The sequence below is a fragment of the Mesocricetus auratus genome, unplaced genomic scaffold (assembly GCF_017639785.1).
Source record: "Mesocricetus auratus isolate SY011 unplaced genomic scaffold, BCM_Maur_2.0 Super-Scaffold_100004, whole genome shotgun sequence".
NCBI classification, from domain to species: domain Eukaryota; kingdom Metazoa; phylum Chordata; class Mammalia; order Rodentia; family Cricetidae; genus Mesocricetus; species Mesocricetus auratus.
Window position 1 is genome coordinate 96,807,535 of NW_024429189.1, and position 18,529 is coordinate 96,826,063.

General features: G+C 46.6%; 2 protein-coding genes and 5 non-coding genes across 9 annotated transcripts; 6 read left to right on the forward strand and 1 right to left on the reverse strand.

Moving 5' to 3' along the window:
* The first annotated feature begins 42 nt into the window (after positions 1–42).
* Positions 43–5,048, forward strand: Nop56 (NOP56 ribonucleoprotein). 2 transcript variants are annotated; one of them, XR_001196397.3, is made up of 13 exons: positions 43–129; positions 299–388; positions 716–830; positions 1,096–1,257; positions 1,434–1,632; positions 2,109–2,296; positions 2,380–2,531; positions 2,704–2,804; positions 3,143–3,291; positions 3,511–3,632; positions 3,823–3,957; positions 4,071–4,191; positions 4,604–4,710. XR_001196397.3 is itself a non-coding variant. In XM_013112375.3 (12 exons), the coding sequence occupies exons 1-12, from the start codon at positions 127–129 to the stop codon at positions 4,961–4,963; spliced, it is 1,776 nt and encodes a 591-aa protein (XP_012967829.1). In that variant the 5' UTR covers positions 43–126; the 3' UTR covers positions 4,964–5,048. The 2 variants fall into 2 exon arrangements, 1 of the variants encoding a protein (XP_012967829.1); XM_013112375.3 differs by lacking the exon at positions 4,071–4,191 and having other exon boundaries at positions 4,604–5,048.
* Positions 946–1,015, forward strand: LOC121140606. Its single transcript, XR_005877530.1, has one exon. It is a non-coding gene; the product is annotated as a small nucleolar RNA SNORD110 (small nucleolar RNA).
* On the forward strand, positions 1,904–2,034 carry LOC121140597. The gene has a single exon (XR_005877521.1). It is a non-coding gene; the product is annotated as a small nucleolar RNA SNORA51 (small nucleolar RNA).
* On the forward strand, positions 2,867–2,952 carry LOC121140604. Its single transcript, XR_005877528.1, has one exon. It is a non-coding gene; the product is annotated as a small nucleolar RNA SNORD86 (small nucleolar RNA).
* On the forward strand, positions 3,359–3,428 carry LOC121140590. The gene has a single exon (XR_005877514.1). It is a non-coding gene; the product is annotated as a small nucleolar RNA SNORD56 (small nucleolar RNA).
* On the forward strand, positions 3,677–3,748 carry LOC121140589. Its single transcript, XR_005877513.1, has one exon. It is a non-coding gene; the product is annotated as a small nucleolar RNA SNORD57 (small nucleolar RNA).
* A 2-nt stretch (positions 5,049–5,050) lies between the features above and the next one.
* Positions 5,051–9,721, reverse strand: Idh3b (isocitrate dehydrogenase (NAD(+)) 3 non-catalytic subunit beta). 2 transcript variants are annotated; one of them, XM_013112376.3, is made up of 12 exons: positions 9,579–9,721; positions 9,365–9,445; positions 9,153–9,251; positions 8,916–9,036; positions 7,562–7,622; positions 7,352–7,484; positions 7,121–7,254; positions 6,932–7,034; positions 6,692–6,838; positions 6,087–6,181; positions 5,936–5,996; positions 5,051–5,174 (listed from the first exon to the last, which is right to left on the reverse strand). In XM_013112376.3, the coding sequence occupies exons 1-12, from the start codon at positions 9,612–9,614 to the stop codon at positions 5,100–5,102; spliced, it is 1,146 nt and encodes a 381-aa protein (XP_012967830.1). In that variant the 5' UTR covers positions 9,615–9,721; the 3' UTR covers positions 5,051–5,099. The 2 variants fall into 2 exon arrangements, with proteins under 2 accessions (XP_012967830.1, XP_005068673.1); XM_005068616.4 differs by having other exon boundaries at positions 5,051–5,456; positions 9,579–9,720.
* Between the last annotated feature and the right edge of the window lie 8,808 nt (positions 9,722–18,529).

The window sequence follows — 18,529 nt, forward strand, 5'->3', positions numbered from 1 at the left end:
ACATGGAAATGGTTCCGTCCCCAGCCTCTGATTGGCCAAGGAGTAGAGGGCGTGGTCTCTGCAGTCTAGTTCCGCGCGCGCAGGAGCGCCCTAGCCGCATTGCGAGCTGGGCACGGAGCAAGCGCCATGGTGAGGAGTGGCTGTGGGTTGTTAGTGAGATGAAGGCCTCGGTGCGGGTCTGGGTGTGCATTAAGATTCGGGCTCGGAGTATGGGTTAGGACCGGCTTGCTCTAAGAGCGGCCCGGCGGACTCGGAAGTTTGACTGACGGCCGCGCGCCGGTTCCCTTTCCCGTTCCAGGTCGTGCTGCACGTGCTGTTCGAGCATGCGGTCGGCTACGCGCTGTTGGCGCTGAAGGAAGTGGAGGAAATCAGCCTGCTGCTGCCGCAGGTGGGTGGGATCGGTGGGCTCGTGGTGCTGCAATGCAGCCCCCAAGGCCGCCAAACCCCATCATGCACCGCGTGTTCCCACGTGGCCGGCCGCACCGGCGGGGGGGGGGGTGAAAGCTCAGGAACGAGATCTTTAATGCGTATCAATATAATCTCCTTAGAGGGTGGAGATGAACACCTCAAATCCCATTTCTTGAGAATTAAAGTAGAACCAGGACGTGGGCCTTAGGCACCAGTGTTCCCATTAATATCACAGCTGGCGTTCCTGGTTTACTGCGCTGTGAATGGAGGCCAAATTCAAAGCCCATTCATTCATCCCTCTCCACAGGTGGAGGAGTGTGTACTTAACCTTGGCAAATTCCACAATGTCGTTCGTCTGGTGGCCTTTTGTCCGTTTTCTTCATCTCAGGTTGCCTTGGAAAATGCCAATGCTGTGTCTGAAGGTGAGTTAGCTCCTCAGCAACATGTGATTCTTGACGGGGTTCTAAGATTTTATTGAAAGTATGATGCATGCTAGGCACTGAGACCTACCAGACTTAACGGAGCTGAAGCCAGGCTTTGCACTGATGACTTGAAAATCTGTCAATCCACTGAGTGTGATCACTGATGACTCCATGTTTCTGAGCAATGCCTGGAGGGATGGGTGTTCCCACGTGGTCCGATGTGGGGGTGGAGTCCTCTTTTACAGGTAGTGTTCTTTGTCCCAAGGTGTTGTTCATGAGGACCTCCGTCTGCTCCTGGAGACATACCTGCCGTCTAAAAAGAAGAAAGTACTGCTGGGGGTCGGAGACCCCAAGATTGGTGCTGCAATACAGGAAGAGTTGGGGTACAACTGCCAGACTGGAGGCGTGATAGCTGAGATCCTTCGGGGTAAGATAATTCACTAACATTTTATGTGTATGAGTGCTTGCATGTGTTGAGTGTACCATGTAGGTGCAGTGCCCATAGAGACCAGAAGAGGGAGACTAGAGACAGATAGTTATCAGCTGTAAATGGCCACGTGGATTATGAGACCTTCCTTATTCATAGTCTCACCTTCCTTTTAGGAGTTCGTCTGCACTTCCATAATCTGGTGAAGGGTCTGACAGACCTGTCTGCTTGTAAAGCTCAGCTGGGGCTGGGACACAGCTATTCTCGGGCCAAAGTGAAATTTAATGTGAACCGGGTGGACAACATGATCATCCAGTCCATAAGCCTTCTGGACCAACTGGATAAAGACATCAATACCTTCTCAATGCGTGTCAGGTAAGGCGCAGTGCATGGCTTACCAAACACTGGGCTTGTGGCTTGTCGTTTAGCTATTACAAACTTACAAGGGTCAAGCGGGATTCAAAATTCCTGTGTGTAGCCGGGCGGTGGTGGCGCACGCCTTTAATCCCAGCACTTGGGAGGCAGAGGCAGGCGGATCTCTGAGTTCTGGGCCGGGCTGGACCGACAGCCTCAAACAATACAGAGAAACCCTGTCTCGTAAAAACCAAAAAAAAATTCCTGTGTGTAGAATTATAGGCTAAAGCCAGACCTCCTTGTGCTTACCACAGGCTGTGTTCTTACACTGACTGTATAGAAAGAGGAGGCAGAGAACCTACCCCATGTACACCACAGCCTAGGCCTTTGTGCCTGGTCTGTATTGTGAATGGGGAGACATGGATTTAAGGGAGTCTTGAGATCTGATTTATTTGAGGTTTGGCAAACTGGGTAAGGGAGTGATTGTTCCTCTGCAGGGAGTGGTATGGGTACCATTTTCCAGAACTGGTGAAGATCATCAATGACAATGCCACATACTGTCGCCTGGCTCAATTCATTGGAAACCGCAGGGAATTGAATGAGGAAAAGTTGGAGAAACTAGAAGAGTTGACAATGGATGGAGCTAAGGCTAAAGCCATTTTGGATGCCTCTCGGTCCTCCATGGGTCAGTGCAGAGCCCTGCAACCTGCATAAGGTACGAGACTCCTTGAGTATGTGGTCCCTCTGTTCACACTAGGTGTTTCCTAGGCATGGACATATCTGCTATCGACTTGATAAACATCGAGAGCTTCTCCAGTCGTGTGGTGTCTTTGTCAGAGTATCGCCAGAGCCTACACACTTACCTTCGCTCCAAGATGAGCCAAGTAGCCCCCAGCCTGTCAGCCTTAATTGGGGAAGCGGTGCGTTATGGGAACACGAATGGGGGAGTAAAAATGCTAGCCTACTGTACCGCTATACTCTGGCTACCATGTTGTCCCTAGTTGGTTGCATGGTGGGGAGGAGAATAGGGGTATGGAACTATCGGTCAAGTTCCCCCTACTCACCTGGCTTCTTCCTTGGATCTTTCTCCAGGTAGGTGCACGTCTCATTGCTCATGCTGGCAGCCTCACCAACCTGGCCAAGTACCCAGCATCCACAGTACAGATCCTTGGGGCTGAAAAGGCCCTGTTCAGGTACCAGTGAGGGCGCCTGCCCATGTCAGGTGCTACTTCTGGTGCCCACTGCTTTGTTTGGGGATTACAGTGATGGCTGACCAGGACTCCCTGACCTATACAGGCCTCTGCTATGGGGGTGATGGCCAGTCCTGGTGTCTGAGTGATTCCCAGGGCCCAGCAAAAAGGGACCAAGTTTCCAGGTCAGCGACATTGGATGCCTTCCCTCTGCCTCTGGGAACTGGGTTGGCGTGTGCTGAGGTAGAAAGTCCAGCCAAGCCTGGTGTTGAAATTGTGGGGAGAGGGGGACTTGGACATTTGGTGAGATCTTCTTAACTGTTTACTGAACATTCCCACAGAGCCCTGAAGACAAGGGGCAATACACCAAAATATGGACTCATTTTCCACTCCACCTTCATTGGTCGAGCAGCTGCAAAGAACAAAGGCCGCATCTCCCGATATCTAGCGAACAAATGTAGTATTGCCTCAAGAATTGACTGCTTCTCTGGTATGGATGAGGAAGTTGGCATTTGAAGGGGTTGCAAGGGAGGGGAACTAGACTGCCTTGGCAGCTTCTACAATGATGGTAATATTTTTCGTCAACAGAGTTCACATAGTGAGTGTTGACACCTTGGGTCTGAGTGAAGCTGAGGGTAGAGGGACTAGAGAGTACTTTGTCATTTCAAGGGTTGTAATGGCCTTTGTTTACACATACACATGCATCTAGAGGTACCCACAAGTGTATTTGGGGAGAAACTCCGAGAACAAGTTGAGGAGCGGCTGTCTTTCTATGAGACGGGAGAGATCCCACGGAAGAACCTGGATGTTATGAAGGAAGCTATGGTTCAGGTCAGTGTCCTTTACTGGGGTAGCTGAATGCCATAGTTGACTGTTGGAGGTGATGAACTGTTTTGGCCTGACCTTAAAAAATGGAGGCAAGAAAACTGATTTAATGAGCCTGATCCAGCAAAAAAAAAAACTAGTGTATAGTGTGGCAAGCCAGGCTCTTCCAGGTTTTCAGTATTATCCTTTTTGCCAGGCAGAGGAAGCGGCTGCTGAAATTACTAGGAAGCTGGAAAAGCAGGAGAAGAAACGCTTGAAGAAGGAAAAGAAGCGATTGGCTGCGCTGGCCCTGGCATCTTCAGAAAACAGTAGCACTCCAGAAGAGTGTGAGGTCAGTCCTTTGTGGGCCCTGGGTTTATAAGACTTCAACAGTAGAACAAAGGACATCAAACCATGGTTTGGAGCTTGGGCTTTTTGGACTAAAACTACCTCTTGATCCTATAGGGAGGAGATAGGTGCTGAGAGAACTTGACCAAGAGCCCAGAATGATGGTTGTAGCACATGGCCCATTCCATGGGCAAGTGTGCTCTGTCCTCGGCTGCCTCCCAGGAGTCCTCAACCGGGGGTAGTGTGAATTCCTGCTCTCCCTGTTCTTTGTCTAGAGGTGGTAGTGTCTCATGATAATGGGGGGTGGGGGAGGTAGGGAAGTCGCCAGAGTGATAGTCTACTACTAGACTCCAGGGTTTTCATCTTGAGCTATTAGTGTTTCTATTTCAGGGTTCTCTGGGAGCTCTGCATGATGTCTATTGTGACCAGCATACAGGGGCTTTTCTCTAGGGTTTTAAGAGGGCCAAGAAAATCCCCATTGCTTTTCCAACTGAGTACAGTAGTTTTGAATACTAGATTACCAAAGTGCCTGTGAAACTTAAGTCATCAGAAGCACTAGGTCGTTTTACTCTCTTCTGCCTGAAGTCTGATGGGAATTGTGGCTGCTGACATGTACAAGCAACAATGTTTCATGTCTTATTCCCCCTCAGGAGGAGATAAATGAAAAACCTAAGAAGAAGAAAAAGTTAAAACCTGAGGAGGCTCCACAGGAAAATGGGATGGAAGACGACCCCCCTGTCTCTTTGCCTAAAAGTAAGAAAAAGAAAGCTTTTCCCAAGGAGGAGTTGCCCAGTGATTCTGAAGAGGTGGCTACTAGCAGTGTAAATGTCCCCAAGAGGAAGAAATCCTTGCCTAAAGAGGAAATGGCCAGTGATCCAGAAGAGGCAGCAAGCCCCAGTGTCCCTAAGAAGAAGAAAAGGAAGTTTTCTGAGGAACCCGAAGCTGATGCTAGTTGCACAAAGAATACAAAGAAAAAGAAAAAGTCCCAGAAAGCATCCCAGGAGGATTAGAATGGACATACTTAGTGGGAGGGGCATACCTTAAGGTAACAGTTCCTACCCATGATATACCCCAATAAAAACACAAAAAAAACTATAAGGAGTGTATGTTGTTTTATTGAATATTTTACATGTGCACATGTAGGATTTATGACAGGGCAGCAGTGACAGCTTCAGTGAAGTCATGACAAGTGGCATAACCACCCATATCTGAGGTTCGAACCTGTAGGGAAAAGCTGTCATCATCCTGTGGTCTGGACCCAGTCCCAAACACCCACCCTGTGTAGGTGCCCTATACCAGCCCCCAGGACAACCTAGCCTCTGCCAGAAAAACAATTAGGGTCTACTGCTAGATGTTTTTCTTCCTTGGTCCATTGAACTGGTGGGATGTCCTTAGGAGTTGGAGGGAGTTAGGGCTCTAGCCCCCATGGGGGTGCAGATGGCCGATGACAGACTTGATGAAGTCAGTTGTTGTGCTGTAGCCTCCCATGTCTCGAGTCCGTACCTACAGCCACCATCAGCAATAGCCATGGGGAAGAAAAGAGAGCCCATGAAAAAGATGGGGCTATATGATCCTAAGATGGAGACCAAGAAAAGAGAATGCGGCAAGAATGGAAGGAGGAACAAGGACCTCTTGGGCAGACAGGAGGATGAGAGGCAGTGGGAAGGGAAGGTGCATACCGAAGGATGAGGTTACCTTGCAGGAAAAGACCAGGGGGAAGAAAGACAGGCACCTAATCCTGCCTGCAATTCACCCCTGGACAAAGCTGCAAAGTCTGCATTCAGATGGCCCAAGAAAGGCAATGGATGGTGCAGGAAAAGGAACAGCAGATGGAACTAAGACAAAGGAGACCAAGAGGATGAAACACCCAAGAAAGGAAGAATGACCATGAGATGACAGCAGCTATGTGGGGACCTGGAGGGAAAGTGCCCCTCAAGTTCCCCATTGAACGTGCTGAGCCCTTGAAACTTTACTGCACTCACCTTGCCAAGCTTAATCACCTTCTTCACTGCATCTGCAATCATGTTGGAGTGGTATTCAAGACTGTCAACACAGACAGGAGGACTCAGAATCCACCCTCAACACCCCTTCCAACACCCACCCTCCTCCCCATTTCAGCTTCCTGTAACCTACTTGAGATGCCGAAGCATGTTGGAAGCTGACAGCAGCATGGCCGTGGGATTGGCTATATTCCTGCCCACTGCCTGGGCAAACGGGTGCCGAGCACCCTGTGGGAAAAATCAAACCAGAGTCACTTGAAGGACAGGCACATGCGAAGGTGGAGGTCTGCAAAGGCAAGGCACGGGAGGGGAGGTGTAGGGAGTGGGAGAGGAAGCAGCCATGGTCATTTACAAATGTGCTTGGAGGGGAAGAATACAGCAGAACTACCTGAGGCGAGAGACGGCTGGGTACGGGTTTTTTGTTTGGTTTTGGTTTTTCAAGATAGGGTTTCTCTGTATTGTTTTGGAGCCTGTCCTGGAACTCGCTCTGTAGACCAGGCTGGCTTCGAACTCAGAGATCCGCCCGCCTCTGCCTCCCAAGTGCTGGGATCAAAGGTGTGCACCACCAACACCCAGGTGGTTGTATTTTTGAGACCCTACATAGCTCTGGCTATACTGAACCTAAATAGACCAGGCTGGCCTTGAAGTTCACTTAGAAATCTGCCTGGCTCTGCCTCCCCAAGTGCTGGGATAAAAGACATGCAACACCATGCCCAGGGGAAAAATAATCTTGCTCACCGTCTCAAAAACTGCATACTCTGCACTGTAGCTCTCACCAGGGACCACACCAGCTCCTCCAACAAGGCCAGCAGCCAGATTGTCAATAATGTTCCCATAAAGATTGGGCATCACAAGCACATCAAACTGGTAAGGATTCTGCACCAGCTAGGCATGAGATGAGAACGAAGAGAAGAGTTCCAACAACAAAACAGATTTCCACTCCCCGCCGGCCCTCTGGGAACTCACAAAGAACCTCACCTGCATGCAGCAATTATCTATGATCATTGTCTCAAATTTGATTTTGGGGTACAGTTCAGCAACTTCCTCACAGCACTGCAAGAACAACCCATCCCCAAGTTTCCTGTTCAGGGATCAAAGACAAAAACCAGTTGAGAGAGTTCAAGGGATACCTCTCCAGGAACACAACCCACAAAAGCCATGCCTTACATGATATTGGCCTTATGGACAGCTGTGACCTTGCTCCGCCCTTTTTTGGTGGCATAGTCAAATGCAAACTTTGCAATCCTCTGAGACTTGGTTCGAGTGACAATCTTCAGACACTCAATGACTCCCTTTGCACTCTGGGTGAGAGAAAAATGACTGATAACATTTGAAAAGCAGGCAAGGACGCCGCTTCCTCACACCTCCTCCTTGCCCTCCCCATTTTCTGGGCCTTACCTCATGTTCCAGAGAGCTATATTCCCCTTCTGTCTGTTCTCGAATGATTACCAGGTCCAGATTGTTATGCCGAGTCACGTACCCAGGCAGCGACTTCACATGGACTACGTTGGCAAACAAGTCCAACTTACGCCTGAGGGTAGACAGCCATCAGCTCTGTCCCAAGTGTCCAGTACCCTTTGACCCAAGCCTACCTACCCATTCACCTACCTCAGCTGCATATCATAGGAAGCTAGTTCGCCCTTGTACTCCATTGGCGTATAGATCTTTCCTGTGGAAACGAAGTGTGGGAGAAGTAGGGTTAGACAAAGGTCAAGCAGAGACCAGGGTCCAATCTCCCACTGACTTCACACAACCCAGTCTCCTATCTCCCACTCCCAAATTCCTCACCCTCTATTGCCCCTAGCAAGAGTCAAGGAGAATGAATAATGTAATTAAAATGGAAAAAAAAGTGTAATACTTTAGTTTTAGTAACTTTATTTATGTTGAAATTTCAAAATGACCTAAGAACCATTGTTTTTAGTCAAAGAACCTGGGTTTACTAACAAGCTGAAAAGCAACGCTAGGGGAATCCATGGCTTTCCTTATGCTCCTGTGTCTACTGACTTCATATTTCCCCAGCTACTACTTACTGAAAATCTAATATTTATGTAAGGCAATAGGGATACAAAACCATACAACTCCTGCCCGCGACAAGCAATACATTAGGGAACACAAGTAGGTAAGGAATGGTATTAACAACAAGCATAGGAGCACAGAGGAAGAAACCTCTCTGATGATAGGAAATGTTACAGAAAAGCTGGCACTATAGTCAGTTCCTTAGTTAAGTGAGTACAGAGGGCTGAACAGTGATCCCCAAACTGACAGGCCTATGCCCTTACACCAAGAAATCATAAACATGATTTATTGGGGTGGTGGGGGGGGCTGTAAATGTGATCTTATTTGGAGAAACACTTTTTCAGATAGAATTAGGAGTATTGTGATAAAATTGTCCTGGATTGGGGGTAGGGCTAAATCCAATGGTAAATCAAAAAGAGATAAAGGAATTGTAAAAAGAGAATTGTGTTTATAAATCAAAGAACACCAGGAAAAGAAGAATTCTCACTCTATGCTTTCAGAGGGACTGTAGTCTCAGAACTGAGAGTACATTTATTCTATTTACATCCACCACAAAATTGTACTATCCAATGGCAACCAGAGAAAATGAGTATGAGTGAGTATTTTGATAGGCGACATCAGAGGAAAAGCCATTTTGGGTAGAGGGAGGAGCATAAGTCAAAGCAGGACATGTGTGTGACAACTAGCAGAGCTGGTCATGAGCAGAGCACAGAGCAGGTCGCCGAAGAGAAAGCAGGAAAGTCAGCAGCCTGGTTAGGAGGGAGGGAGGGAGGGAGGGAGGGAGGGAGGGAGGGAGGGAGAGAGAGAGGGAGAGAGAGAGAGAGAGAGAGAGAGAGAGAGAGAGAGAGAGAGAGAGAGAGAGAGAGAGAGAGAGAGAGAGAGAGAGAGAGAGAGAGAGATTTATGAACACTGCTCATTTGACTTTAAATGACAGAGACATACAAACCAATGATAGCAACTTTGTTCTCCTTCATGGAACTCAGCAGCTGCTCCAACTTCTCCTCAGAAGCCATATTCTGCACCTCGCTCAGGTGGTGCTCCTTGAATTCCACTGGGACAGCAGCAGCCTTCAGGGATCAATCAGGCCAAGCACAGCACCAGGTCAGGTGGTCTCAACATTCCAGCTCAACCCATCATTCCTGCAGGCGGCTCGACCACCCATCCCCCACCACAGGCTACTCACCTTGAACACTTCCTTGACAGCATGCATGAGCTCTGGACCCACGCCGTCTCCCGGCAACATGGTCACAGGAAAGGCACCCTCAACCTTCACATCTTCTGCCTGTGAGTAGGGCCAGCAGAGATAGAGCAGGGGCAGAGAGAGACAGGGGACACTCTGGGGAGCGGGCAAGGAGGCGACAAGGATGGGGTGAGCGAAGCCGGACTCAAGCGTACCTGGCTCTGCGAAGCGGCGTGAGCCGCTGCCGATGTTCGGAGACCTCTCCAAGCCCCGGGGTTCCGAGCGGCGACCACCGCCTGCGACAGACACAAGGTTAGATCTGGGACACCCTACACCCCTTACACCGCGCCGGCCTTGCCGTCTTTTGGAAACTCCGGACAAACCCTGTGCTCTCCCGCCCACCCTCTGCCAACACGTCCCGGGCCTCACTCGGGTCAGCCAGCGGACATTGCTCAGCGCTGCCATCTTCTGCGGAGGGAGTCGCGCAGGAAGTGACGCCGGAAGCGAGCGCGACTGTGGGAGCTGGACTTCCTGCCAGCCTGGTCCAGCTTGGCGGGTCTTTCTCCCCTACCAGTCGGAAGGGTGTGCGGATTCATTTTATCTTCTGTCCTTCTGTTAATGTAGGGTCACGGGACACACAGCCGGTTTGTCTGTCTGTTTTCAGTTATCAGATTTTATTTCTTTTGAAACTTCAAAGCAATACTAAAAATTATATGGCTATTTATCCAGCGAAGACCTGAGATACAAGTTGAGAATCCTAAAGAGTCTGTGCATGTTTCTGTTATGCTATGATAGATGTGTTTGTTTTCTCCTTTTATTCAGTTACCGGATATTTATGAAGTCTCTGTTTTACGTTTCTGCTTTGTTTTTACTACAGGATCTTATTCTTTGGTCTAAACAGTTGTTATAGGCTTGAACTTCGTCACTAATTATTGCACGACACATTTCATTTGTGATGCATATCTTTTTTTTTTTTTTTTCGAGACAGGGTTTCTCGGTGGCTTTGGAGGCTATCTTGGAACTCGCTTGGTAGTCCAGGCTGCTCTCGAACTTACAGAGATCCGCCTGCCTCTGCCTCCCAAGTGCTGGGATTAAAGGCCTGCGCCACCAACGCCCGGCTTGTGATGCATATCTTAAAATATCATTTATTCTCAGCTGGACGTGATGGCATACGTCTGGGAGGCAGAGGCAGGTGAATCTCTTGAGTTCGAGGCCAGCCCTGCATACAAAGCTAATTCCAGGACAGCCAGGACTGTTACACAGAGAAACCCCTGTCTCGAAAAACATATTTATTATTTTTCTCATAATTACATTGACCAAATGTTGGATCATGTTTTTCAATGAATTAAAGTGATATATATATCAACTCTATTACAAATTAGCTTTAGATCCTATTGACAAACAATATTAATCATCACAAGTTCACTCCTTGTCAACTTGACACCTAAACATCACTTTTAAGCTACAACCCTTCCTCCACTTCTTTTTTTTAAAGATTTATTTATTTATTATATATAGTGTTCCACCTGAATGTATGCTTGTACACCAGAAAAGGGCACCAGATCTCATTACAGATGGTTGTGAGCCACCATGTGGGTGCTGGGAATTGAACTCAAAACCTCTGGAAGAACAGGCAGTGCTCTTAACCTCTGAGCCAGCTCTCCAGCCCTTCCTCCACTTCTTGTCACCATAGTTCTTGGTCATCTCATAGTGTAAAATACATTGAGTTCAATTTCAAAAATTGCCATAGACTTTGATCATCCCAACACTATTTGAAAGTCCAAAATCTTCTGAGACTCAAAGTAATCTCTTAACTGTGAGCTCCTTCAAACAAAAGCAAGTTACATGGCAACATACAGTGGCACAGAGTAAATGTCCTCAGCGCAAAAGGGAAAGCGTTTCCTGTTTCTTATCAATCCCTGTTCCCAAAGTGCAGCCCAGGAGATGACAAACTCATCTAGACAAACTATACTAGTTCTAGGGAGGACGGGTGCAACGGGTCTAGCCAGTGGCCACTAGACTCAAAAGCAAGTCTCTGTCCAGTGTAAACTACTGAATGCAGTGTGATAGAGGAGCGAATGCCTTTTGTATTTACATTAAACTGTCGTGTGCGTGTGAGCTCTCTTAGAAGTTAGCTCTGGAGATGGAATATCAGACCATGCAAGTTTGTCTCAGTTGTCCTCCTAGACTTCCTTCCTGAGTCATGTTGGCTCCCTGATTCTGTGACAGGAAGAAAAGAGAATAAGACAGTCAAAGTACTTGACAGACTTGGATGATCCTCCATAGGAGGCCTCATCCTCCCTGGGGAGTGGATGGGGGATGGGATGGGGGGTCCGTGAGGGGCATGGGAGGATGGGAGGGCGAGGGAACTGGGATTGATATGTAAAATAAGATTGTTTATAATTTAAATAAAAATTTATATAAAAAGACAGTCAAAGCAAAGGTGTTGTGACTGTTATTTATCTTGTAATATACAGCTCTATCTGCTACTTATACTCACTCAAAACCAAAAGCAGTTATAGTAGATCACTATGTAGTTATAAAGACTGCCTGTGCTTTTTATAAGATTAACCTGGTAACTAAGCATGCTCCATAATTTAACAGTCTGAGTACAGTTAATAGTCATTTATCATGTATGCAGTTTGGATTCACTTTTCTTTTATTAAAGTGGTGTTACACAGCACTATCTTCCAAGCTAAAGCTGACATGGTATCAGACAGACTTGATTGTTGATTTGTTAATGTTTTATGTCATATAGAAGATGATGCTTGATTTATTTTTTCAGAATGGAAAACAGGAAAACAATTTTTTTGAGGCAGGGTTTCTCTGTATAGCTCTGGCTGTCCTGTCACTTTGTAGACCAGGCTAGCCTCGAATTTAGAGATCCTCCTGCCTCTACCTCCCTAGTGCGGGGATTAAAGGTGTGCACCACCACAAAGTTCTGAACAAATTACATAAAGTGTTTAAAAGGTCAAAGTTTAATACATGTTGTCACACTTCTGCTTACTGATCTACTCTCAGTAACAATTGCAATTACTACAAAAATGTAGAGCCAGGTGTGGTGGTTCATGCCTTTAATCCCAGCACTTGGGAGGCAGAGGGAGGTGGATCTCTGAGTTCCAGGCCATCCTGGTCTACAGATTGAGTTCCAGAACAGCCAAAGACACAAAATACAAGCAAAAAAAATAAACCAACACCAGAAACAAAGAAAACCCTGTCTCAAAAATTTTGATTTGAGTGTTTGGTATTTACCCAAGTTCCATTTTATATTGCACAGCAGTTAAGAGTACCTGGCTGGTGTACCTGACCTTCTGGATGTTCAATAATCACACTTAGCATCAATACTTTTGTGGTCAGGAGGATTAAAAGGGAGACTATTTTCTCCCTTGATCTCCAAAGTCAACTAGGTCCCAGGAGATTGTGGGGTATCTCTCAGATGTTGTGTAACTGTGAGAACTCTCCTGTTCTCTTGTTCAAGGAGGCCATGGAGATCTCCAGTGAGTTCTGTGTCCCAACTACAAAGAGTTCAGAGGAAAACCCTCCTGCCTGCTCCCAAGGGATGCCATAGTCAAGCAAGGCCTTTGCCTTATCCTCACATCAATGGAATCACTGGTAAAAAGGAGGCTAGAAGAGCTAGAGGCTACTCAAGTCCAAGCAACCCCTAAGGAACAGCTCTCAACCAGCTTTGACAGTTAAAAAAAAGGTGATCATTGCACTTCCTAGATATTAGGTCTAAATCCATATGAGATGTTATTTAGATAACTATTTCCCACTAATTATTTTCTCCTTGATAAAATTCTGCCCACATATGAAATATCATCAGTGTTGAATTGGCTCAATTCAATACTGTAACACCTACATGATTTCAAGGGAGATATACCCACTATTGCTTTAACCTAAAAATAAATGATGGCTAAATTTCTTTTCTCCCCTTTTAAAATCTATGTAGGATAGACCTCACACTGTGATTTCAGCCACTCCATGCCAATCTTTTTCGAGACAGGGTTTCTCTGTATTCTTTTGGAGACTGTCCTGGAGCTCGCTCTGTAGACCAGGCTGGCCTCGAACTCACAGAGATCCACCTGCCTCTGCCTCCCGAGTGCTGGGATTAGAGGCGTGCGCCACCACCGCCCAGCTACTCCATGCCAATCTTAAGTCTCATACTTGGAGATGAAGGAGAGGCAAAACAGGCACTAGGTACTACATGCAAAGGAACCACTGGTCCAGGCAGTCTAAAGTTGCTTAGTGTTCACTCTGACACAGGAGATGTGGACATCTGAGGGTTCCTATGGCAAGAGAGGAAGTGCAGAAGGAGGAGTAAGGGACAGAGCGTGAAGAGGAACGTGATGAGGAGAGGGCCATGGCAGCCAATAATAGAAAGGCAGTGGCAAAGATCATTCCAGTAATTTAATACTCATTTCATAGGGGCAGGAGAGAAGACATTTAAAAATAAATGAAATAATACTAATGTCTATTGATTTCTTAAATGCATGTGAGAGTGTGAGTGCACATGCACACACATTAAACAAGTGTTTAAAAAAGATTATGGTGTAACTTATTTTATGAGCCAGGGTCTCACGTATTCCAGGCAAACCTCAAACTTGGTATGGCTCTGGGGGAAGACATGTTATAATTATACAGATAAAGGCATTGAGCTTATTTTTTGAAAACCCAGTCTTTTTGTTTTGTTTTATGGCATTGCAGGTGGAACCCTGGGCCTCACATATTCTGAGTGAATATTTTGTCAGTTAACCACACATAAAAACAGATTCAGGAGTATAGTGCTTGCCTAGCATTCAGGAAGCCCTGAGTTTGATCCCCGACAACACAAAATGGCATGGTAGGGCATGCCCATAATTTCAGCACATGAAAGGCCTGCCGGAGGCTCAGGAATGAAACGCCATTCTTGGCTGCATCCCAAGCTTGGCATTTGCCTGGGCTACATGAGACCCTGGCTCATAAAGTAGATTATACCATATTTTTAACATTTGTTTAGTATGTGTGTATGTGCATGTGTGTGTTTGTGCACAAGCATGCATCCCAAGGTGTACATGTAGAGGTTAGAGGACAACATGCATGAATCAGTTCTTTCCTTCTACAGTATGAATCCTAGTGATTGAACTCAGGAGTTGGTCTTGGAAGCAAATATCTTTACCAATGATCCATCTCAGCCCTACCACCACCTTTTGGGGTTATGCCATAATTTAAAGCAAAGTATTTTAAGCTTAAAGAGTATGAACATAAGACCATATTATAAGATGATCATGCATTGATAATAGGCTTCAGACCTTAGTAGGCCCCAGACCTTAGTACAACTGACTCCATGATGGAAGTAACATTCAGGCCATAAAACTTAGCATGTAGACAGCACCACCTGCCAAAATGAAAACAAAGACCCAATTCATCAAAGTCAGGTCTGGGAAAGCCTCTAAATGTACTAATCTTGCTTTTGGGCTTCTGTAGTTCTGCTTCTGACTTACTATTCCTGCTAACCCAGGACATATTTTTTTATGCTCAAAAGCTCACCCTGAGAGAGGCAAAGTGTTACACTAGGATCCTGAACACCTAGTGTAGTCACCAGCCTACAAATAAAGACTTTCTATTGGTTTAAACCCGTATCCAAGTAGTCTTCTCTGGTGGCTATCCCATAACACTTACCATCCACATGTCAGTAAAAAGACTTGCTCATCTAGCTGGGCGATGGCTCACACCTTTAGTCCTAGCGCTCAGGAGGCAGAGACAGGCAGATCTCCCTGAGTTTGAGGCCAGCATAGTTTGTAGGGAGAGTGTTCCAGGACAGCTAGAGCTACACAGAGAAAACAAAAGAGCAAACAATCACCTACAAGTGGCCATGAAGCCTAGGGTGACGGAGACCTTGCTTCCTTTCTAGGGATGGGATGGAGTGGGACTAGGTGGCAGGTGGTAGCTGAATAAGCTGATCTCTCTGTGGTAACCTAGGTGACCTCACACATTCAATTGGGCATGACCTCTGCACCCTACACAAGTCTGGATTCTACAGATATTTACTTTCCAGACACTTGTGTGTACTATGGATGCAGAAGAGAAGGAAGGAAGGAAGGAAGGAAGGAAGGAAGGGAGGGAGGGAGGGAGGGAGGGAGGGAGGGAGGGAGGGAGGGAGGGAGGAAGGGAGGGAGGGAGGAAGGAAGAGAGGGAAAGAGGGAGGGAGGAAGCAAGGAAGGAAGGAAGGAAGGAAGGAAGGAAGGAAGGAAGGAAGGAAGGAAGGAAGGAAAAGACAAAAATCCTCCTCTTCAAAAGCTACAGAACAGTAAGTGGCATATCTTACTTAATTGTTGGGGGTACAGAGGTCCTTGTACTCACAGAGAAGCACTAAGAGAACCAGGAATGCTAATCACACAGGGACATCTCAATGGAGGAGAGAAAATCAAATATCTGTACCCCATCCAGAAAGCTGAGAGTGGAGGTTGTTAATGACCTGGTGACCTTTTTGCTATCTGAAGGGATAGACCTCACCCCAATTCCCCAGAATGACTATCCCAGACTATTGCCTAGACTACCCAGACTATCCCTAGACTATTACCCATCTTTAGGGTTGATGTCACAAGTACTTCATGGCCTATTGACCTCTGCTATCTCAGTCAGAGACCGCACTAGATTCTAGGTCTCTTAGCTATAGACGCCCCTCTCGTGGTAACGTGTACCTTGTAAAGGAGTCTCTGTGCAGTCACAGCTTAAGCTTCATTGTGCACCTGGAACTGGACTGCTTGTTGTCTGGAAACCTTTCCCAGATTTTACAGTGTTTTAAATATGCTGACGATGAACTGATTGGCATCAGACTCTCTGAAGTCTGGTCCAGGCTGAAGTCAGTCTGCACCGGGTTTTCACACTGCCCGAGGTTCTCTTCCCTGTTTGACCTCTGCAGAGGCCTCCTCACTTAATTTAGCTTTTGTTGTTTGTTTTGCTTTGTTATGGATTTCTTTTGAGACAGGGTCTCTCTACATAGTTTTGTCTATCCTGTACCTATGTAAACCATGCTGGCCTTGAACTCACAGAAATCCACTGACTTCTGCCTCGCTGGTGCTGGGATCAATGGCATGTGTCACCATGCTTGGCTAATTTACATTTTTATCGTCTCTTACTGTAAACTGTTCCTATTTAACTCCAGGTCCCATCAGAAGATTTAGTGTGGGGGGTAGAGCTAGAGTTTATAAATTGGAGGGATCGGGTCCTTTAAAAGAACATACAATTATGAATATATAATATATATAAATAACCATGGATATGTCACAATGAATTCTCGAAGGGCTTTGAAGAGAGCTTATAAAAGCTCCATGAAGAACCAGTCTCTGCTACACCCTCTCTACTTCACCCAGAGGAGAAGAGCAGCTTTTCCTGTTCACCCTATACTCTATACTGCCCATCCCCCACTTCCAGGGAGGGGGAACTTCCTTTCCTGTTACTCCTCCCCAGCAACAGACAAAAGAACACACACACACTTTTTTCCTTCAAAAGGTAAGGAAGTAGTCGGGTCTGATGGTGCACACCTTTGATCCCAGCAGTACAGAGGCAGAGGCAGAAAGATCTCTGTGAGCTTGAGGTCAACCTGGTCTACATAGTGAGTTCTAGGACAGCCAAGGCTACAAGTTAGAGAGACTATCTCAAAAAAAAAAAAAAACAAACAAGAAAAGGAAATGCATGGTTTGATATTTGCATCCTGAGTTAACTGATTTGTAAGTACCCCGACACACATCTTAAAATGTAAATACATGCCGGGCGTTGGTGGCGCACGCCTTTAATTCCAGCACTCGGGAGGCAGAGGCAGGCGAATCTCTGTGAGTTCGAGACCAGCCTGGACTACCAAGCGAGTTCCAGGACAGCCTCCAAAGCCACAGAGAAACCCTGTCTCGAAAAACCAAAAAAAAAAAAAAAAAAAAAGAAGTTTTTGACCCTGCCTGTAGACAGTTGAGAAGCAGTCCCCCAGACACAGTGTGGCTTCCATTCCAGTGTCAGGTTAGAAGGCTATAGACTCTGGCGTCTCCAAGCTGGGGGATAAACCAAAGGGACAGCATGGCTCTGCAAATAGCATGGAGTGAATATTCATCGGAACATGAGGGAAGCAGTCACTTCCTCTTTCCCAGTGAGGGCAGGACTGGCTGTCTCTGAGATTCTTGGTGATCGGTAGGCATGTGGACAGCTTAGAATAACGAGGGCATACATCTGCCTTTGTTTCAGCCCAGAGGTTGGAAATGGGAGCTAAGGTTTTTCACCAAAGGGTTCAACATTGTGACTCCCATTGCTTTATTATTTAGGACTGAATGATTCAGCCTTGATGCCTGGTCAGCCAGGGACAGAATAGATCCCCAGGCAAGACAAGTTGTTATGATGTGCTTGTTTGTGTTTCTTGAAGCAACTGAGGAGACTTCAGGAGTCAACAGCAAGGAAGACTGGGAGCTGAAACATAACCTCCAGGCGACTTTCTGAAGTGACCCTTTTCTCCACTTCATGGGAGAAGCCACAATTAGTGCATGCTTTAACTTAGGTATTATTTTCTAATTATCAGGTGACTTAGGAAGTGGATCCAAACAGCAACCTAACACTGGGGACTCTAGGGGGCACTGTAGTACAATACACAGACTACCCGAGCATGAGTTAGCTTAAAAAACGATTTTGAATCTGTTTCCCACAGTTTGCACTGGGCCGAGGTGTTTAAAAAAGTAATATCTCAAGACCAGACTTAACAGAAAGAAAACGAACTCTAAGCTCCTACGATGTGAGGGACCAGCATGGTACCAGGTGCTAGCATCTTCCACCTTTGAAGCAAGTGTAGTCAGTCATCCAGTTCCACAGGCTCACCCTTCTGGTTGATACACCTATCTCTCTTCCCAGGCTTGGGACCTTTTGTGCTTGTCCCATTACCCATCCCTGCTTCTGTGAAAGTCCACCATACTCTGGAATAATGCTGGATGTTCATGCATCCAGCACTGTGAACTTCAGGAGGGCACAGCTAGGCTCGATTTTTCCACTTATTCTCTAGCACTGCACACATGACAAGAATCTTTCTGAACATGACTGTTCATGAAACAAAAAGGTGAGGTAAGAGAATTTGGCCTAACGGTCCCAAAAGTGAGACCTTGTCTGGGCCAAAGGATGCTATGGCCTATTCCATAGGCTCAAATCAAGGCTCCTCAGTCTGTTACCATACCTCCAGAAACATTAAATTCTTGTCTGTGGAGCAGCCACAATATGTAGAAAGGAGAAAATCTCTCCCCCAAACAAGACAAATTATGCAAAACAAAATCTCATTCCAAGAAGAAGAGCTGTGGCTGGATTTAAGAAGAGACACTCCGCTCTGATCCCAAGGATGACTCTAACGTGTCTAGGAGATGCCCTGAGTCCCCCAC

Excerpts from the sequence above, each read along its gene's own strand:
- Nop56 (XM_013112375.3), top strand. Across the intron at positions 1,633-2,108 it reads ACCTTCTCAATGCGTGTCAG|GGAGTGGTATGGGTACCATT; the intron begins GTAAGGCGCAGT and ends GTTCCTCTGCAG. Across the intron at positions 3,958-4,603 it reads GCACTCCAGAAGAGTGTGAG|GAGGAGATAAATGAAAAACC; the intron begins GTCAGTCCTTTG and ends ATTCCCCCTCAG.
- Idh3b (XM_005068616.4), bottom strand. The coding sequence starts at position 9,614 with ATGGCAGCGCTGAGCAATGTCCGCTGGCTGACCCGA. Across the intron at positions 7,623-8,915 it reads GAACAAAGTTGCTATCATTG|GAAAGATCTATACGCCAATG; the intron begins GTTTGTATGTCT and ends TCGTTTCCACAG. Across the intron at positions 5,997-6,086 it reads AACATGCTTCGGCATCTCAA|TCTTGAATACCACTCCAACA; the intron begins GTAGGTTACAGG and ends CTGTGTTGACAG.